We start from the raw sequence: 22,182 nt of genomic DNA, 5'->3' as shown, positions 1-22,182 counted from the left end.
TGATGGTCCGAAAGCCTTTTGGAGTGGGTCTGTGGACTTTTTAAAATAAAACAGATAGAGATAAAGAACAGATGTAGATATAGAACAGATATAGAACAGATATAGATGTAGAACTGATAGAAATATAGAACAGATATAGATATAGAATAGATATAAAACAGATAGAGATAACGAACAGATAGAAATATAGAACAGATATAAAACAGAGATATAGAACAGATATAGAACAGATAAAGATAAGGAACAAATATAGATAAAGAACAGATAGATATAGAACAGATAGATATAGAACAGATAGATATAGAACAGATAGAGATATAGAACAGATATAAAACAGATAGAGATATAGGACAGATAGAGATATTTTCTATTTTCTTATTTTTTGTATTTAGTAAATACTTAACTCTTATTTTTCTTCAAACTGCAATTGTTGGTTACAGGCTTGTACTTACGCATTTCACTGTAAGGTCTACCTACACCAGTTGTATTCGGCGACTGTGAGAAATACAATTTGATTTGACTTGATGGTGCACATGTAGCCAGCCTATTGCTTGTTTTAGAGAAATGTAATCATCGAATATTGCAAGGCTTTCATTGTCTGCTATATGCGTTGACCACCGGAGGGCCTCCCCTCTGACACTGGTTCGTCTCTTAGTTTCAATGTACTAACTGAATTGTTCCTGGCCACTGTGCTTCTGCTTGCTATTTGGAGTACTGGGATTAGGCAACTGTAAAAGTAATTCCTGCTGATGTAAAAATGCCTTTGTTGCTTGATTGATGATCAACACTGTACTCTGTACTCCACGCAACGTTGACGCCTGTTGCGTGGGCCATTGTAAACACGAGGCATGTGACACCAACGTCACTTGCCCGAGTAGCCACAAAAATAACAACGAGACAGATATTTCACCAGATGTATAAATGTGAAGCATCCGCTTGGCATTTCCAATCACTACCAACTATGGTGGAGAAAGGAAGCCCAGTGGCCGGCAGTGGAGAAGATAGATTTTGACCGATATTCTGGAAATGTTCTCTTCGATTAAACATTTAAATAAAATGTTCTGTTCCCAAAACTAGAATTTGTAAACTTTACCCTCTGTCAAAGTTTTTTTTAAATCGCGTTGTTCAGAAGGAGTGCTTGGGCGAATTTAGTTTTTGTACACGCGCACTTCACAGAGTAGGCGTTCCCCAACGGAAATATGTAAATACATGCAGGAACGAGCAAATGGGATCTTCCTAGCTCGTTCTTGGCTCTGCCCCCCCCCCCCCCCCCCCCCCCCCCCTTGCTTGTTCTGCCCACTATGACTCATGAGTTCCCATTGGAAACGACACGCGGTGGTCTATCTTGGGTTAGTTATTAAAATCTTCGGAGTAGCTTGCAGGAGGCAGGGGCGAATGGCGGCGGTGCGCAGCGAGGAAGTGTCGGGGATTTAGCTAAAACACTGTAAAGCTACTAGAATCGCTCCGGAATGCAGTGGCGTTGACACAGTAGAGGAATGTAAGTGCCAGTATACACGAATGTCGCTGTGAATATTGAAACGTCCTCAGTGGAGGCGTCCAATGAGACGAATTAGGGGGCGTGATCAGTGGTGCTAGGTAGCTGCAGGCTACAAACAAACTCGCGGCCTATCATGTTCCTCGCTGCTGGATAACTAACTGTACAATTGCTAGCTTCCCTATTTGTTTTTGAACGAGACTATTTTTATAAGCTATGATTTGTTGTGCATGCTTAACTAGTTACGTGTATTCTTTGGTTGTACGACCAAGTAGTTAAATATTTTGTTATGGGAATGGTGCTTTTAAGGAAAGCTTATCATGTCGCTGTCAGGCCTGCACTAGTTTGTTAGCCAGCTAGCTACAGTAACTGGTTAGCTGCAGTTACAGGACTAGCCTAGCTAACTTTTCAACGAAGGCTGTCATTCATATGGCACAAATGCATTCATTGGTAGCATCAATTAGCTAATCATAAAGAAGAAGTCGTTTTGGCGCAAATGCATACATGTATATCATCGCCCTCAGTAAATTGCGTTAAGGTACGCTAGCTAGCTGGATTGTTATGCTAACTGGAAGTAGCTAGCTGCTAACGACCCCGAGCTAGTGCACCAGTCTGCATCTGATTCCTGCCACTGATGAAAGTTTTTGGTTTTAGACTCTTTCTAGATATCATAAACGGAGCTAAACACATTGTGTTTGCAGTCCTGTAATGAAGTTATCTGGAGCTGTCAGTCCTGACAGTAAGTATTAGTTCATTTCTCATTAATTTGCTAGCTAACGTTACCTAGCTAGCAACGTCATATAATATGGCACGGTAGCCTGGCTGGCTAGCTAACTGATGTTCTTCTGAAATATTTTTCGTTTATTAGGATCCTCATTAGCTATTGCTCATTTAGCAGCTATCTACTATTTCAGCCATTCTTGTCTGCCCCAAATGTCCAACACATGTCCAGTGTCATCCACCATGGATTGTTATTGAAAAATGGTAGTTAATAACTTTAGCTTGTCAATGTTGCTTTTGCTGCCCGGGAACTGTTTTTAGAAATGTAATGAAAGTTAATGTACTAGCTATCTTGTCTACATGGCTGTTGACTCCTTCTGTATAGGGGACCTATTTGATATGGCGTGTCCGAAGATTGAAATAGATTGTTCTGAATCTGAGCCATCTCTGTTGTCTGTACTGTAGCCTACGTTATTAATACCCTATCCCCTTATCCCTGCAGAGCTGACAGGAAGGGAACAGCATTCATGGATGTAGTGGACACTTTCAACCATTTGATTCCCAGTGACCAGTTGGATGACTCCATGCTGATAGGGCAGAACTTGGAATGTGAAGCAAGTAATGACTTTGGAACAGGTGTCGACCAGCTGGGAGACTCACTGAGGAACATGCTTAGTGATAAAGATCCCATGTTTGGATCTGCAAGTTCACACTTCAATATCTTAGATAATGAAGACGCCAACTTCCAGATCGCCGAAGCAACAGGTATTTTTAGTGAGAATTACTTTTGTATGACTTCAATTGACAGTACAAGCTATGTTGATGGGTGTTTATAGAAACCACTATTTGTAACTACTGATGTTTGTTAATGCTTCTAAAATAAATCTAAGTTATTATTTAATCTCTAATCTTCTCTCCCCCAGTAGTTGCAGATGTTGATGTTGGTGCAACAGAGGGTATCCTTGGTACCGCTGGTGGTGGGTTGGCTGGTACAGAGACTCCGCCAGTCAAACGGTCTGTTGGCAGACCCAGGAAATACGCATTAGGAGTTACCCCAGGTTAGCAACAATTCCATTTTACAATGGAGTGTATTTTATGTATATATTATTTTTGTGCTGTTATGTAGTGACAGGCAAGTGGTTGAAACAGTTTGAAGGGTTGGAGCGGGGAGACAGGCAGGTGGGAGAAGCAGTTTGAAGGGTTGGAGCGGGGAGACAGGCAGGTGGGAGAAGCAGTTTGAAGGGTTGGAGCGGGGAGACAGGCAGGTGGGAGAAGCAGTTTGAAGGGTTGGAGCGGGGAGACAGGCAGGTGGGAGAAACAGTTTGAAGGGTTGGAGCGGAGAGACAGGCAGGTGGGAGAAACCGTTTGAAGGGTTGGAGCGGAGAGACAGGCAGGTGGGAGAAACAGTGAAGGGTTGGAGCGGGGAGACAGGCAGGTGGGAGAAGCAGTTTGAAGGGTTGGAGCGGAGACACAGGCAGGTGGGAGAAGCAGTTTGAAGGGTTGGAGCGGAGACACAGGCAGGTGGGAGAAACAGTTTGAAGGGATGGAGCGGAGAGACAGGCAGGTGGGAGAAACAGTTTGAAGGGTTGGAGCGGGGAGACAGGCAGGTGGGAGAAACAGTTTGAAGGGTTGGAGCGGAGAGACAGGCAGGTGGGAGAAACAGTTTGAAGGGTTGGAGCGAGGTTTGAACCTTGGCCTCTGGTGGGGAGAGAGGACTTTATGTCAATAGGACTACACCAGGAGCATTACTGTGATTAACACTAAATACAGCTATTATCATTGACAAGATAGGACACTAAATACAAAGCCATGCAAATTCAAGGTCCCCCCCCCACGCTTTAATTTTCCTAGTATGAAAAGTTGATGTTGTGCCTAGTTTAGAATTCACTTTGGTTGCCTTATTGCTTCGTTTTATATTGTCAAATGAAAAATGTCAGTGTGACTTTAAATTCCAGAGCGAAGTGCAGGCAGAGGGTCTTCAAACAACAAAAAGCCCCCGGGAAAACCTGGGAGACCTAGAAAGAAGTCCACTCTGAGTGAGAAGATCACTACTGCTGATGAATTAAGGAGAGAGCTTCACCTGGGTGACGGCAGGGTGAATATCAACGACCTTGACTTGGGCTCGTCGATGAACCCCGTCGTTGTGTTACAGAGGTTGACGGTCACTTTCGGGGGTTTCAAAATCGAGCTTCTCCCGGGACCCTCCTTTACCGCTTTCACATCAGCTGAAAACACTGACGAATGTTATGAGGATGGCTCGCTGTACGGTGAAGGGATGGAATACACTATGGTGCAAGAGGAACCGTTACACATACAGAATCCCACTGCAGGGAGTGGAGGGGGCGTGGGTGCTGCTCAGCTCTTCGTGAAGTACTGTGCTGACGACTTGCCCTTAGGGCTAGGACCTTACGTCAACCCCAATGACGTTCAGGCCTCCAACGGGGCGCTTCCAGGTAGTCCTTGCTTGGTCGAGACCAAACTCGACGACCAAAGTGATTCTCAGAAGCATGATCCAGCGGTGGTGAGGAAAGATGCCAGCATCAAGAAAGAAGCGCAGCAGCACCTGCCAAACAGCAAAGTTCCTACCACTAATAATCCAGCCAAAAAGCAGCAGCCTAAGCTGAAGCAGTCAACACTGTCCTCCGCTAAGAACAAGCACCTGTTAGCTGGTAAGGGGCACAAAGGAACCCAACAACAAGCCCTGGGGAAGAAGCTCCACCAGAGAGGCAACATGCACAAGATGGACGAAATGAAAGCCAAACAAGTCATCATGTCCTTGAAAAGGCGAGGTGAATTCAACCCAGCTCAACCCGGCCCTAAGATTCAGAGGACGCAAGACGGACGTCCTGTGAAACTAAAGCAGAGATTACCTGACGTGGGCCGCGGCGGTCCAGTCAAAAAAACACTGCTGTCTGGAAAGCGTCCTCCTGGTATGTCCGCAGGGACGACGATTACAACCAAACCGTCTAACTCTCACGTGACCGACACCCAACCACAACCCCAGTTTGGCTGGACACCGTGTAAACGTGCCAATCCTCAGAAGGAGACATCGGAGGAGGAGAAGGAGGAGGAGCAAGACGAGCCTAAAGTGAAGAAGCCAGACAAGTGTCTTCAGAAACAGAGAAGCAGGAACGTCAGCAGAAGCATCTCCGTGGAGGAACCACAGCTCTTCATCCCCGACAACGCTCCTGCCGTCTCGAAGAAGGAAACCAGTGAAGAAGAACAGGCTAAAGAATCTGGGAAGGGACCAGAAAAGGAACCTGCAAATAGTGAGACCGTTGTGTGGGATCCAAACAAGAACTGTGGATTGTGCAATAAGCCACATAGTAACAAGTAAGAATTGTGTTCTTTGCACCAAAGTGATTAGAGTTGAATATACAATGTAGTACTTAAGCAACATTGTAAACCTGTTATTACTAAGTTGTTACATCTTAGGCTAAATTACCACAATGAACAAGTAGAATATTCCCTGGGAAGTGAGCTTGTGTTCTTCTAAACAGGTTTGTTTTGTGCATCCGTGTCTGTTTGTCCGTCTGTGTTTTTGTTCTGTTCAGGTTCATGTTGGGCTGTGGGCACTGTGATGACTGGTTCCATGGCGACTGTGTTGGTCTGGACCTGGCCAAGGTGAAGCAGATGGAAGGGGGGGACCAGGAGTATGTCTGTCTGCAGTGCTGTACCAAGGACAAGTACACCACCACCAAGGTCTGTTCATCGATTTCTACTGCACTAGGAATAGGTTTAGATCTTAATGGAGAAGGGAGTGTGTTTCTCTGAAGTGCTGCAAGGTCAATGGATACATTTTTAAGTTGCACTAACTCAAAGTTTATTTTAACTTGTGGTTAAATATATTACTAACATTTCATGTTATTTATCTTCTTCTCCCCATTAGGAGCCAGGCGGTGCTGTGCAGGGGGAGGCCAGGGCAGAGGGACAGCAGAAGCCCTCTGAGACCCAGGACAACAAGATGGCCGCAAAGCAGAAACAGCCGTCCCCACATCCTGTCACCTCCGGGGGAGTCAGGCCCTTCAGAAAGGTAAGGTTCACTCTGCTAGTAGCCTGCAATGCATGCTTTAATTCATTCATTCATTTTTTTTGTAAATTTAATTTAGGCCTGAATACCAGATAAGAATATTATAATAAATGGAGCTGTAACATCGGATTACCATCGGGTCAGTGCATATTTATAAAACTAAAGCCTATGAGAAGAGATTGGATGATAAACCTTTATATGCATATTATCTGTTGTCAAAATCTTAAATTCAACAGCCAAATGTTTTAGACGCATAATCTTCAACAAGCCCTACCATTGACTAAATGTAGTGGTGCAGATGTTGTCCTCCTCAGTTTATTCAGCTGATATGTATGAAAGCCGGTGTTGGCACTACTCAAGGGTCGGTTGACCTCTTTTCACTTCCTCTTTATTCCCTGCATGTGTACACATGGATGGAAGGGTGTTAGGTTACCACGGTGATTCTATTCAACGTCTGTCTTAAGGACATTTTAAAATGGTGGTTATGTTTTCAGCACCACGATGCACAACCCTCTACCCAACGAGAAAAACAAACATTTTATATACAATTGAATTTGTAAGATCATTTAGAATCTCACGGAGGCGATATGCTGTGTCTCACTCTGTAACAGGACTCTGTGGAAAGAAGACAGTCGACTGAAGTCAAAGATTCTACGCAGAAATCAGGTGTGTTGTAGTGTTGTGTGCTTCTACATTCTGCTGTCCATGTCCCTCACAGGAGTCGTGCTCAGTAGGCATTAAACTGTAAAAGGGGAGGGAATATATTAATTTGTCCAATAAGAAACGTTTGTTTTCAATTGGAGGGAAAAAAAACATTTTAAAATGTTGTACTACACGGTGCCCTAATGAACGTGCCCTACTCTGCGACGTCTCCTACTCTCTGTGGCTGTGTCCCGTTAGGAGTGTCAGTCAAACAGGAGACCAAGAGGCCCAAGGTGTCGTCTCCCTCCTCTAAGAAACCGGTGTCTGTTGACCAGATCAGACGGAGCGTCCGTGACGCCCTGAAGGACATCCTCCTGAAGAGGTCATTAAACACGTTATAACAGTAACTTAACAACACTAATAACCATTATAACAGTCTGATGATGCACTGCATGGCCAAATGTATGTGGACACCTGCTTGTCGAACATCTCATTCAAAATCATGGTCATTAATATGGAGTTGGGGGGGTCCCCCCTTTTGCTGCTGTAACAGCCTCCACTCTTCTGGGAAGGCTTTCCACTAGATGTTGTAACATTGCTGTGGGGACTTGCTTCCATTCAGCCACAAAAGCTTTAGAGAGGTCGGCACTGATGTTGGGCGATTAGGCCTGGCTCGCTGTCGGCGTTCCAATTCATCCCCAAGTTGTTCGATGGATTTGAGGTCAGGGCTCTGTGCAGGCCAGTCATGTTCTACCACACTGATCTCGACAAACCATTTGTGTATGGACCTCACTTTGTGCACGGGGGCATTGTCATGCTGAAACAGGAAAGGGCCTTCCCCAAACTGTTGCCACAAATTTGGAAGCACAGAATTGTCTAGAATGTCATTGTATGCTGTAGTGCTCGGCCATGGAAACTCATTTCAGGAAGCTCCCGACGAACAGTTCTTGTGCTGACGTTGATTCCAGAGGCAGTTTGTAACTTGGTAGTGATTGTTGCAACCGAGGAGACGATTTTTACACGCTACGCGCTTCAGCCCTCGGCGGTCCAATTCTGTGAGCTTGTGTGGTCTATGACTTTGCAGCTGAGCCGTTGTTGCTCCTAGACGTTTCCACTTCACAATAACCGCACATACAGTTGACCGGGGCAGCTCTAGCTGGGCAGAACTTTGACTGACTTGTTGAAAAGGTGGCATCCTCTGACCGTCCCATGTTGAAGGTCACTGAGCTCTTCAGTAAAGCCATTCTGCTGCCAGTGTTTCCTGTGGAGATTGCATGGCTGTCAGCAACAGGTTTGGCTGAAATAGCAGAATCCATTAATTTGAAGGGGTGTCTACATACTTTTAGCCATGTAGTGTATCTGCCTGTAGAGAAGGGTGGTGATCCTCTATTTTCCTCCTGTGTAATCCACTATTGTGCCCTACATTGTCTCAGGCTGAAGGAGTCTGATTTCCAGGCGTCACCAGAGAAGGCTGCTGAGGTGGCCAAGAAGACTGAGAGAGAGCTGTTTGCCTTCTACAGAGACACCGACTGCAAATACAAGAGCAAGTACCGGAGCTTGATGTTCAACCTCAAAGACACCAAAAACAATGTAAGTCGTTAAGTTAACACATTTGAGGCAATGAATTCTCTTTTAGACAATACTGACTCTTTGATGCTGACATTTTATGGACATTATACTGTATTCTGTCCCAGCTTGTAGTAGGTACTTGGTCTCGAAATGATATGCGTTGAACTACATGAAACGTATATACAACGCAAACATGATCTAAAATACATTTTGATATCAGTTCATCTAGCTATGTGACTTTATAACTTGTGTATTTCAGGTGTTATTCAAGAGGGTTCTGAAAGGGGAGATTTCTCCTGGCACTTTGATAAGGATGAGTCCTGAGGAACTGGCCTCAAAAGAACTGGCTGCATGGAGACAGAGAGAGAATCGACACGTAAGCAACACTAAAACTCACCTCCTGTCCTCCTCCGACACTAAAACGCACTGCCTGCCTGTCCTCCTCCGACACTAAAACGCACTGCCTGCCTGTCCTCCTCCGACACTAAAACACACTGCCTGCCTGTCCTCCTCCGACACTAAAACACACTGCCTGCCTGTCCTCCTCCGACACTAAAACGCACTGCCTGCCTGTCCTCCTCCGACACTAAAACGCACTGCCTGCCTGTCCTCCTCCGACACTAAAACACACTGCCTGCCTGTCCTCCTCCGACACTAAAACACACTGCCTGCCTGTCCTCCTCCGACACTAAAACACACTGCCTGCCTGTCCTCCTCCGACACTAAAACGCACTGCCTGCCTGTCCTCCTCCGACACTAAAACGCACTGCCTGCCTGTCCTCCTCCGACACTAAAACGCACTGCCTGCCTGTCCTCCTCCGACACTAAAACACACTGCCTGTCCTCCTCCGACACTAAAACACACTGCCTGTCCTCCTCCGACACTAAAACACACTGCCTGTCCTCCTCCGAGGATATTGATTTATTGTTGAAGTTAAAACGGGTTGTGTGACCTGCACTATCAATAACCTTTTACCAAACTGGACTGTGATCATTGCTCTTTCTGTGTGAGATTCATTCACCAATATGTTCTTGTTTCCCCCCAGGCGATTGAGATGATTGAGAAGGAGCAGAGAGAGGCGGAGAGGCGACCCATCACCAAGATCACACACAAAGGAGAGATAGAGATTGAGAGCCAGGAGTCTGGGAAGGCACCAGAAGCCATAGAGCCGGAGGTAAGACACAGCTCATGTAAAGAAACACCACGCTTCTTGTTCAAGTGAGTGCTGGTCCTTTTTTTATTTTTCTGTGATTTATTTTGGGTTCTAGAATAGTTGGCGGTCATAGGTAATGCTGTTACTGTGACCGTGTTACCACCACAGCTCTAGTCATAGTCTTTATAAACGTAGAAGCTGGGTTAATAAGGGACATGACCAGACAGGCCCACACACTGCAGATGTTCTGTTAACACCTTTATGGACCTCCTGGATTATTGGTTCTACAGGATTTAGAGTTGAGCATGTCCTCTTCCTAAGAAATAGTTCAGACCTTTTTTATGAATTTCTGGGTGAATTTCAATTGTATTTACTCAAAATTAACACACTCTGGTCTATCCTTGCCTCCTCCTCAACATGCATCGGAGAGCACAATGAGGAATCAAGGAAATACAGTTTATCCTCTGTCCATACATTTCTTATGAACTCTCACTGTTGTTGTTTGAACTCTTCCAGCCAGAGCCTGTGGCTGCTTCCAAAGTGACAGAGGAGCCAGTGGAAGTTCCCCAAGAGAAGACGTTGTCGACAACAACCGAGAGCGTCAATATTTTCCAAGATACAACCAGTCTGCATAAGACTCACCTGTTTGACCTCAACTGTAAGATCTGCACAGGTAGGCCCTGATTCTGGTCTTTCAGTTTCTGCTTTTATTTTGAAGGATAGTGGAAGTACTATAGATATGTGTTTATGCTTGATCAGATAGAATGGAAGTAGGCGGGAGATGGATTAGGAGGAGAAAAGGTGAACATGCCAAATGAGTCCTACAAACTCAGGATTGTGGCTTTAAGTCAAGTCTTACCAGTGGTTTGTATTGGACTAAATGGAATTGTAATTTGTGAAGGACGTATGGCTCCACCTGTGGAGGAGGCTCCTACCAAAGTGGTGAAAGTGGCCACTAGTGTAGTGAGGAGACGGTCTGCTACCAGCACTACAGACGCAGTGACCAAGAACACACAGTCTACTACCACTACCTCCAGCACTACAGAGGGACAGACCACGAACACACCGTCTGCCACCACTACCTCTACAGAGGGAGAGACACCCTCCTCATCTGCTAAGGACGACGACCTTCACCTCAAAGTCCTAGAGGAGAGCCTCCTCAGCGCCAAAACCTTCTCCAACTACAAGGGGAGGTATGTGGATCAATCAGTCAATTACCCAGAACAGTCAGTCAGTCACCCCTGTTTACATCCGCAAATGTTAGTCATTTTCCAGGAACACGGCCTACAACCCAAAGAGAAGTTAAAGCACAGTGGCCATATTGTACTTCATCATTCTCGTCCTTGTGATAGAATCACAAAGGCTGTCAATGTAATTGTCATACAAAGTGAAGTGGTGTTGAGTTAGTTACACGGCCATTCTAAATATATTTAGAAAATATACTGTACCAGTCAGGTTTGGACAAACCTACTCATTCCAGGGTTTCACTTTAATTTTCTACATTGTATAACAATAGTGAAGACATCAAACTATGCAATAACACATGGAATGATGCTATAACCAAAAAAAGTGTTTAATCAAAGTAGCCACCCTTTGCCTTGACGACAGCTCTGCACACTCTTGGCATTCTCTCAACCAGCTTCACCTTTGAATGCTTTTCCAACAGTCTTGAAGGAGTTCCCCCAAATGCTGAGCACTTGTTGGTTACTTTTCCTTAACTCTGCGGTCCAACTCATCCTGTGGTGCGACCCTGTGTGTAGAGAGTTGGGCCAGTAACCAAAAGGTTTCTGGATCGAATCCCCGAGCTGACAAGGTTAAAAATCTGTCGTTCTGCCCCTGAACAAGGCAGTTAACCCACTGTTCCGTCATTGTAAATAAGACTTTGTTCTTAACTGAAAATCCCAAACCATCTCAATTGGGTTGAGGTCGGGTGATTGTGGAGGCCAGATCATCTGATGCAGCACTCCATCACTCTCCTTTTTGGTCAAGTAGCTATTACGCAGCCTGGAGGTGTTGGGTCATTGTCCTGTTGAAAAAAAAATGATAGTCCCACTAAGCACCTGTTGGGATGGCGTGTCGCTGCAGAATGCTGTGGTAGCCATGCTGGTTAAGTGTGCCTTGAATTCTAAATAAGTCACTGACTGTGTCACCAGCAAAGCACCCCCACACCATTACACCACCTCCTCCATGCTTCACAGTAGGAACCACACACCATAACACCTCCTCCTCCATGCTTCACGGTGGGAACAACACATGCGGAGATAATCCGTTCACAGACTCGGCGTCTCACAAAGACATGGCGGTTGAAACCAAACATCTCAAATTTGAACTCATCAGACCAAAGCACTAGTGTCCATTTAGTAGTGGTTTCTTTGCAGCAATTCGACCATGAAGGCTTGATTCACACAGTCAATGTGTCTGTTACTTGACCTCTGTGAAGCATTTATTTGGGCTGCAATCTGAGGCTGGTAACTCTAATGAGCTTATCCTCTGTAGCAGAGGTAACTCTGGGTCTTCCTTTCCTGTGGCGGTCCTCATCAGAGCCAGTTTCATCATAGCGCTTGATGTTTTTTGTAACTGCACAAAAGTTCTTGAAATGTTCTGGATTGACTGACCTTCATGTCTTAAAGTCATGATGGACTGTTGTTTCTCTTTGCATATTTGAGCTTTTCTTGCCATAATATGAACTTGGTCTTTTACCAAATAGGGCGATCTTCTGTATACCCCCCCCCCTACCTTGTCACAATACAACTGATTGGCTCCAATGCATTCAGATGGAAAGAAATTAGACCAATTCACTTTTAACAAGGTTAAATTGAAATGCATTCCAGGTGACTGACTACTTGATGAAGCTGGTTGAGAGAATGCCAAGAGGGTGCAAAGCTGTCGTCAAGGAAGAGGGTGGCTGCTTTGAATATATTTTGATTTGTTTAATAATTTTTGGGGGGTGACTACATGATTCCATGTGTTATTTCATAGTTTTGATGTCTTTACTATTATTCTACAATGTAGAACATGGCACAAATAAATAAATCCTTGAATGAGTAGGTGTGTCCTAACTTTTGACTCGTACTGCTTATTATTATCATTATTAAATGACCAATAAAGCAGAATTAAGTGCAGGGTTATTCTAAAGTTGTTTGTATTCCTGGCCTCCAGGTCAGTGTCTATGAGTGGCAGAGATGGCGAGGCTTCCTTCCTGTCCAACCTGCAGCCTCTATGGAGAGGGCTTGTCAACATGCCTGCTGTGGCCAAGCTCCTCACTAAAGCCTTCCCTGTATCAGGTGTCCTGGACCACCTGACAGAGGTAAAACTTCCCAAAAGATATTTATTTATAAGTGCCTATAAATGTTTATTAATTCATATAAATGCATCAAATATTTGTTTTGCTTTAATGAAATGTAATGCTTTAAATAGTGTAAATGTGTTTATAAATCCTCTAATGCTTATTCATGGAAGTGATCGTGTTACAACACAGCATTTAGATTTTCTAGTTATGGAATGCCTTTATCTAAATGCCATTTATATTAACAACTCAACAAACTATCACATTGAAGGGTAGATGGCATAACGTAACCACAAGCAAATACTTGATGAATGTATTGTTACAAATCCATTTCCAAGGTTGCTAGCCAAGTAGGCTGCTAACGTTAGCCCTACCAGCCTGCTAACATTAGCCCTACTCTCCTGCTAACATTAGCCCTACCAGCCTGCTAACATTAGCCCGCCTGCTGATGTTACATTAGCACTAAATGAGTCAGCCAGTTGCTATCAACACCTAGCTCACAGCTACATTAAAGTATACCAACGTTTTGGAAATACAGGGCCTTCAAAGTTTTCCAAATTTTGTTGAAACAAGGTGGGATTAAAATTGATTTCATTAGATTTTTTTGTCAACGATCAACACAATACTCTGCCAAAGTTGAAGAGAAATTCTAACAAACTGGGTTACTATGAGCTTTTCACACCTGGATTGTGCAATTTAAAAAAAATATATTTTTTAAATCCTTCAAGCTAGTTGTTGATCATTGCTAGACAGCCATTTTCAATTCTTACCAAAGATTTTCAAGTGAACTGTAACTAGGCCACCCAGGAACAATCAATGTGGTTTTGGTAAGCAACTCCAGTGTACATTTGGCATTGTTTTAAGGTTGTCCTACTGAAAGGTGAATGTCTCCCAGTATCTGTTGGAAAACAGCTCTCTTCCGTTTCTTTTTATTTAAAACAAAATCTCCCTAGTCCTTGCCCATGACAAGCATACCCATAACATGATGCAGCCACCACCATGCTTGAATATATGAATAGTGGTACTTAGTGACGTGTTGGATTTGCCCCAAACATAACGCTTTGTATACAGGACATAAAGTACATTTATTTACCCAATTTATTTTTTGCGGGTTTACTTTTGTGCCTTATTGCAAACAGGATTCATGTTTTGGAATAATTTTTATTCTGTACAGGCGTCCTCATTTTTTACTCTGTCAATTAGGCTAGTATTGTGGCATAACTACAATTTGGTTGATCCACCCTCTGTTTTTCATATCACATCCACTAAACTCTAACATGCTGACCAGACCGGACATGTCTCAAAATAAATTTAGAAATCCATGTTATTCAATTATTACACCCACGAGCGTCTGCGACACCAAGGGTTAAAATAGAACTCATTCTTATTTCTGACGCAGATTGCGCTGCAAGTCCTGCCTCTCCCATCTCCTCATTGGTTTATAGAAGCAGGTACCCACGTGCCATCTCCTCATTGGTTATACCCACGTGGGTGACTGAAAGACAAACTGTTTTGCCGGTAGTTGTGGTAATACAATGAACGTTTAGATGCGATCACCATATAAGTTAAACAATGAAAAGGCCTGGAAGGAGGAGAGATGACTAGAAACGATTTGGTTGGCCGTTTTATGTCTGGATTAATTGTCGGAGTAGAGGTCCTTGTGCATTTCAGGTAAAATAATAACTTAACTTTTATATCCCAGGACAAATTAGCTAGCAACCAACAGCAAGCTAAGTAAATAGGACAAATTAACGTTAGCTAACTAGCTAAATTGCCATACATGTTTAATGATTTTTGACCTGTCCCCAAATTAATGTCATTGGTTCAGAGTTTGTTTTGATATTTTAACCTGCGTGTCGTGATTGCGTTTGGTGTGGGAGGGGCAAAATAAATGTATGCACAATGGCGCACGCGTGCAGCCGGTTTGGGTTCCGTGTAACTTTTTAAGTCACCATTGGCCTCGTGAAATGACTGAGAGGTTTCCTTCCTCGCCAGCAACTGAGTTAGAAACATCCTTCCTATCTTTGTATTGATACACCATCTAAAGTGTCATTAATAACTTCACCATGCTCAAAGGAATATGACACTTTTTTTAATATAAAATCAATTAATCGGATGAGATGGTGATAATCCCTGTTATCAGGATCTGCCGGAGAGTTTCCAGATGGGTGGGAGGATCTCCCCACAGATCGTATGGGACTACCTGGACAAGATCCGAGCCACCGGAACAAAGGTACCTTCAAAGTGTAGGCCGACCTGCTTGAAATATGATAAATGAATTTAAACATCAGAAGTTGTCATAAAGAGATTTTACAGTAACCTGGCCAAGACTCATAATGTGCAAGTAGGATATACCAATATTATGCCATTTAGCAGACACTTTTTATCCAAAGCGTAGTCATGTGTGCACATATTTTACATATGGGTGGCCGAGGGCAGTAAAAGTATATTCATCTTTCCAAGACAATCTGTGCCTGAACTGGAGATGAATAGTAGCTATGTTTTGGGGTACAATGCATAAAACATTTTTCTTGTACATGTTCCCTGACACTTAAGTCAATGCTTGTAAATAAGAATTTATTAACTTTCCCACCTGGTTAAATAAATGTATTAAATTAAAGGAACTGAGGAGTTAAATTTTGAATTTCTTTCCTCCTTTATTTTGGTATTTTTTTCAGGAGGTGTGTTTGATTCGTTTTTCCCCTGAGACCGACGAGGATGAGATCCACTACACTCTGCTCTATGCCTACTTCAGTAGCCGTAAACGCTTCGGTGTGGTCGCCAACAACTTGAAACAAGTCAAAGACATGTATCTCATCCCCTTGGGTGCTATTGAGAAAGTCCCACACCAATTGGTTCCCTTCGATGGCCCAGGTAACAACCAACTACTACTCTCTACGTATATTGGGCGAAGAGACTTTCATTGGCTAAAAGAGATCCTAATAAAAAAAGAATATGTTGGATTAATCTGGTACTGGTTTCCCAGATCAAGACTACTCTTAGACTGAAAAGCATGCTCAATTGTCTCTGTTCAAAGCTCTTTCTAGTCTGATGGCTCACACAATAGTATAATTAGTAGACTTTCAAGGGTAGATTAAAGTCAAAACTGTAACTCTGCCTCTTAGGAACTTTCACTGTCTTCTTGGTAAGCAACTCTAGATTATTGTCCTGCTGAAATGTGAATTAATCTCCCATTGTCTTGTGGAAAGCAGAGTGAACCAGGTTTTCCACTAGGATTTTACCTGTGCTTAGCTCATTACGTTTCTTTTTTATCCTGAAAAACTCCCCAGTCCTTAACGATTACAAGCATACCCATAACAAGGCACAGCCACCACTATGCTTGAAAATACGGAGAGTGGTGTAATGTATTGGATTTGCCCCAAAATAACACTTAGTATTCAGGACAAAAAGTTAATTGCTTTACCACATTTTTTTGCAATATTCTGTACAGGCTTCCTTTTCACTCTGTCAATTTAAGTTAGTATTGTGACGTAATTACAATGTTGTTGATCCATTCTGTCGTGACGTGACTACCATTAATGCGATGATGGCTCGTCATCAAATAACTACATACCACGTTAAATTATTACGCAATTAATTTAATCTGGGGCACCACAGGAAAAGTTTATTTAACGAGTTACCGTTTCCCGATTTAACCCAAGAATATCAGAATCTCGATATACTACTCGTCATCCATTAATCATTTGCTCCTATTTCTCTCATTCTGAACGTCGTAATATCTTATAAATCTGCACAAACCCTAGTCTCCATGATGAATCAGCTTAATTATTTACTAACTAATGACATAATCACACAGAAATACACACACGCACACAGTATAGTATTGAATACTGATTATTAACATGATGCAAAGTCCCTAGTGGATTAACCCGATATGATGACTTGTTACACAATAAAAGGGATGGGGAAAGAGAGACAAAGGAATTCAACTACCGTACATACAGTTGAATAATACGCTCATCATAAATATGTAATTTAGCACCCTAACAACCATTCATTCGGATTTAGACATGCAACACACATTTACGCTTGGATGTCTTTGTCGTCTCTCTGTTGAAAATCACCCAGTCCATTTTCTGGGAAGTCAGTCGACAGAATCTCTGGTTGTTTTAACCTCTCTGGGATATGTGGGACGGTAGCGTCCCACCTGGCCAACATCCAGTGAAAATGCAGAGCGCCAAATTCAAATAAATTTTTAAAAAATATATAAACTTTGAAATCACACATTCAATATACCAAATTAAAGCTACACTTGTGAATCCGGCCAACGTGTCAGATTTCAAAAATGCTTTACGGTGAAAGCAAACGATGCTATTATTTGAGGATAGCACCCCAGTAAACAAAGAGAGAAAAGCATATTTCAACCCTGCAGGCGCGACACAAAATGCAAAAATAAAAATATAATTCATGCCTTACCTTTGACGAGCTGGTCCTTTTTGTTCGATTTAATTCCATCGATATCCAAAATTTCCATTTTATTTGGCGCATTTGAAAAACACCGGTTCCAACTTGCCCAACGTGACGCCAACATAATGTCGTGAGCATGTCTGCTCATGATTACTGACTGGGTAAAACTTTACATGAGAAAACAATTCTCATTTAGAAGGCTGAAATCACGTAAGTTCCACAACATTCAGATGTAAACTGGGACATACATTTGTGGAGTCAACGTTATTTGGTTATACCGTCCTTAATGATATCACAAAACAACATCTGATTAGACATGATTATTGTTTAAATACCCACGGACCATTCCAAATGTTTGGATTACAGAAATAGTTTCATTATCCAATTTGTTAAAGTTTTGGCCAAGTTTCTCTCTGTTCACATTAAAGTCACCATGGTGAAATCCCTGAGCGGTTTCCTTCCTCTCCGGCAACTGAGTTAGGAAGGACGCCTGTATTTTTCTAGTGACTGGGTTTATTCATACACCATCCAAAGTGTATAATAACTTTACCAAGCTTAAACCATCTACCAACAGGTGCCCTTCTCTGCGAGGCATTGGAAAACGTCCTTGGTCTTTGAATCTGTTTGAAATTCACTGCTTGACTCAGGGACGTTACAGATAATTGTATGTGTGGGGTACAGAGATGAGGTAGTCATTCAAAAATCATGTTAAACACTATTGCACACAGTGAGTCCAGCCAACTTATTATGGGACTTGTTAAGCACATTTTTACTCTTGAACTTTTTTAGACTTACCATAACGGGTTGAATACTTGTTGACTCAAGACATTTCAGCTTTACATTGATTAATTTCTAAGCATTTTGAAAATCATAATTCCACTTTGACATCACGGTGTGTTGTGTATAGGCCAGTGACACAACAACATGTGGGAAAAGTCATGTGAATACTTTTTGAAGGTTCTGTAGGTGCAGCTGTTTTTTTATTTCTGTCTATTTAAGAACTAACAATGCTAACACCGTCTGACATAGTTGAGTAAATTCTTTCATATATATATATATATATATATATATATATATATATATATATATATATATATATATATATATATATATATATATATATATATATATATATATATATATATATATATATATATATATTGGTAAAATAAAAAACACTCCTTTATCTAGTTTTAGATGTGGCCGGTATGTAGAAATTATAATGGACTTATCTATTTTTAAATAACTGCCCTTTATCTGGCCCGCGAATAGATTTAGACAAATTGGTCCCTCCAAAAAATGTGCGGCCCTCAAGGCAAAAAGTTTGCCCATCCCTGCTCTAGCTAATAATCTGGGTCTGGGAAACCAACCCATGATGATTCATGACCCCATTTACCTTTTGAAGGAACATGTGCAATATCCTCACAATGTAAATCATGATGCTTTATTATCTAAAAACATTTACTTTTCCTACTTTTATGTTATTAGGTTGTCTTAGTCCATTCAGAATAGATTCTTATTTGGCGATCTAAATAATACATGGGTGTGGCCAATCAATGTTCCATTTATGAAATTAGTTTTAATGTATTTTATGATTTTATTTCAATTTTAAACTGCTTTTCATCGGTGTTGCTCTTTAACAGGACTGGAAAACAACCGCCCCAACCTCCTGCTGGGACTGATCATCCGCCAGAGGCCTAAACGGGACTTCCTGCCCGTCGACATCAACGAAACGGCCAGGTTCATACCGGAGAGCAAACACGAGACAGCAACGACTACGGTTACTGTAAACAACAAAGAAGTTACCCGGGAGGAGGAGGAGAACTCTTACATCTCCTCTCTGTGCGCTTCAAGTAGTAAAGAAAGAGACAGAGAAGAGATACCATTGCTGAACACCGCTGAGGAAGAAGTGGTCACAGCAGAACAATCTAGTACAGACATCTCTGAGAAAGCTGAAGGTGAAGATACTGAAGAGGGGTACCAACCACTACGTTTCCTTCCGGGGGTGTTGCGTAGTTGGGGCGGGGAGCTTCTGCCCCTGCCAGACTTCTCAGGTAAACCTAAACATAAAAGGCCTGTGCTCACTTCAACACCATTTGCAATTTGAAGCTTTGTTTACTTTACTTTGAACTCATAATAGCAACATGTCTTTGAACCACACCTTACGTTTCGGCTTGCTCCTTCCTTCCTCAGGTAACCCTCCACTGCTGGGTGATGATGGTCGAGAGCCCTCGGCTCCACAGACCTCCAAGGCTGACGGAGGAGCAGCAGCAACCACTCCAGGAAGCGCCACCACCACTAAGAGTCCCAGCGCTGGTGCTCACAGACAGACTGGTTTTGTCATCAAGAAGAGGGAACCCAAAACAGTCAAAGCAGAGGAACCTGTGTCTTCCAGCTTGGCTGAAACGTCTACCAACAACGCGTTGGCGAAAGAGGAGGGTGTGGCTTACCGTGGCCCGTCGGTCTCTCTGAAAGACAAACCTCCAGACGTCTCGACAGAGTCGTTCCTGGCCAGCCTCTCCACGGATCCCAACACAGACGGCTCCTTAAACAAAGGAGATTTGGCGTTGTGCGAAAAGGACAAATCCAAAGAAGAGAAGATACCTACTCTCTTGTCTCCTACAGCCACGTCCAACGCTTCTGTTGAGGAAAGCGTCCCCACACCAAAACCCCTTCCGAGTGGAATCCTGAAGAAAAGCTCTGCGTATTCCAATATGACTGAAGAACCAACTGCTGTCCAATCAGCAGGATCACAGGATCACCCCCAACCTGTTCCTGTCCTGACCACCAGGAAGTATCGTCCAATGGCAGCTCAACACGGATACCCCTCCCACCATCACCAGACTGGCTACAGACGCCCACCTCCAGACCATGGCCCACTACAGGTTGGTCCCTATGGTCCCATCCCCCTCCAGCCTGGAGGACCTCCTGTAGACTTCCAGTACCAGCCAGCACCACCTGTCCCCCCCTTCGGTAACACCGCACCGCCACCTTTCCAGCACCCGCCCCAGCTACCCACCAACTTCAGCTACCCTACTGGCCCCCCACCACCCATGATGTACCCGCCACCTCACGACCCACAGATGCAGAATCATGCTGGAATAACACAGTGGGCTCAACCTGGTCCAGGTCCCACGTCTCCCAACTCTTTCCCCGGGGGGCTACCGTTAGCTTACGGTGGTGACCCTCAGAGGTTTGCCTCTGCTGAATCGTCCAACCCGAACCTGCCCCCATCCACCGCTGCCAAAGAGGACCAGAAGGGGGCAGCAGAGAGGATTCTGTACAGCAACCCCTGGGACAGGCAGCCCGGGTCGGGCCACAAGAAGGAGGACCGGGACCAGTACGGGAGACACCGGCACCACAGTGAGTCCCGTCACGGAGAGAAGAGCCGGAACCACAGCCAAGAGGGGGGAAAGAAACGAGATAGAAGCCGGAGCAGAGAGAGAGACCGGAGTAAAGACTCTTCTTCTCACCACAGAGGGAGCCGGCACCACTCTAAAGACGAGCGCCACGGTCACAGCGAGAGGAGGAAAGAACGGCACCATAGCGACGGTGACCACGGGAACCGTCACAAACACAGCAGGAGAGACTCTGATTATGAAAAATCGAGGAGAAGTTCCAAAGACAGTCACTCATGAGTTGTTTTGTACGACCCGCCCCGAGATGGTCGACCCTACAACAGTTTTAGTGGCATTGTCCCTTTTTATATATGTTCTTTTTAAAATACAGTAGAGGTCAACACTTTCAGTAGGATTATTAACACATTCTGAGATCTGCTTTCTTAAAAACCAACCGTTAAGGCTTTTGAGGTGATATTTCAAGTTTTGAAAAGCTCCAGTTTTTTAAAGTGTTAATTTGACTGTATATTTCTGCATGTCACATGGTGACTTGGTGCACTGAGCATTGTGCTCTGATATAGATCACAACCAGTGGTTAAAGGGATAGCTCAATGATTTGACATATGTTTCCATACCTTTTAAAAGCAGTCTATGGATAATGAGGCAGCAATGATTTGGGCATGATATTTAACACATGCTAAACAGGGTAGATTGACTGAGACAGGGAAATGTTGCTAATACTTAGTGTGGATTGTAGTCGTTCCCCTCTTGTCCATAGATTGTTTTCAGGGTAAAGAAACAAATCTTTTAATATGTGAAATCGCTGAACTGTTCTTTGAATGTTTTCTATAGCATGAAACCCAAAATAACAGGCATACCCAGATGGACTGTTGGAGTAGAGATGGAGGGGAAGTTCTGGCGACTTCAGCAGTTTGACATGAATTTAATACAGAAGAGAGAGAAACTATTTTGAGTAGCAGAAAACAACAAAACATTTTAATTAAAAGCAGCTTCTCTTATTCTGTTTTTTCCATTTTATTTTTTTAAATTGCTATACAGAAATACATTTTTTTTTTTTTTTCTATCGACAAATATTGTCTATGTACATTTTGGCTTGTCATGTACATTCGAAAATCAAGTGTGCCTTCTGCACCGTGTTCATGTACAGCTGGTAATAAAGGTGATCTTTTTATTGTTGAGAAGAAAGATGTCCTTTTTAGGAGAGGAATGTTTATTCTAATCAGACTTACACTGAGTATACAAAACATGAAGAACACCTGCTCTTTCCATGACAGACTGACCAGGTGAAAGCTATAATCCTTTATGGAGTTTCTCTTCAATCAGTGTAGGAGACAGGTGAGACGTGGGTTGTGTGTGTGCCATTCAGAGGGTGAATGGACAAGACTAAAGATTTGTGCCTTTGAATGGTGTAGTAGGTGCCAGGCACACCAGCTTGTGTGTCAAGAAGTGCAACGCTGCTGGATTGTTCATGCTCAACAGTTTCCTGTGTGTATCAATAA

General features: G+C 43.3%; 1 protein-coding gene across 3 annotated transcripts; it reads left to right on the top strand.

Annotated features, from left to right (window-relative positions):
• The first annotated feature begins 1,311 nt into the window (after window positions 1-1,311).
• On the top strand, window positions 1,312-21,868 carry LOC139381105 (PHD finger protein 3). 3 transcript variants are annotated; one of them, XM_071124390.1, is made up of 19 exons: window positions 1,312-1,498; window positions 2,150-2,234; window positions 2,718-2,980; window positions 3,139-3,273; window positions 4,171-5,548; window positions 5,770-5,917; window positions 6,105-6,248; window positions 6,857-6,911; window positions 7,146-7,269; window positions 8,321-8,477; window positions 8,716-8,832; window positions 9,503-9,631; window positions 10,127-10,283; window positions 10,512-10,803; window positions 12,770-12,917; window positions 15,040-15,129; window positions 15,575-15,770; window positions 18,968-19,378; window positions 19,518-21,868. In XM_071124390.1, the coding sequence occupies exons 3-19, from the start codon at window positions 2,743-2,745 to the stop codon at window positions 20,960-20,962; spliced, it is 5,364 nt and encodes a 1,787-aa protein (XP_070980491.1). In that variant the 5' UTR covers window positions 1,312-1,498; window positions 2,150-2,234; window positions 2,718-2,742; the 3' UTR covers window positions 20,963-21,868. The 3 variants fall into 3 exon arrangements, with proteins under 3 accessions (XP_070980491.1, XP_070980492.1, XP_070980493.1); XM_071124392.1 differs by having other exon boundaries at window positions 1,372-1,498; window positions 3,142-3,273; window positions 19,518-21,467; XM_071124391.1 differs by lacking the exon at window positions 2,150-2,234 and having other exon boundaries at window positions 1,369-1,498; window positions 19,518-21,467.
• The last annotated feature ends 314 nt before the right edge of the window (window positions 21,869-22,182 follow it).

Source organism: Oncorhynchus clarkii, chromosome 23 (assembly GCF_045791955.1).
Source record: "Oncorhynchus clarkii lewisi isolate Uvic-CL-2024 chromosome 23, UVic_Ocla_1.0, whole genome shotgun sequence".
NCBI classification, from domain to species: Eukaryota; Metazoa; Chordata; class Actinopteri; order Salmoniformes; family Salmonidae; genus Oncorhynchus; species Oncorhynchus clarkii.
Note: the sequence above shows the minus strand (reverse complement) of the source record. Positions and strands in the feature narration are given on the sequence as shown.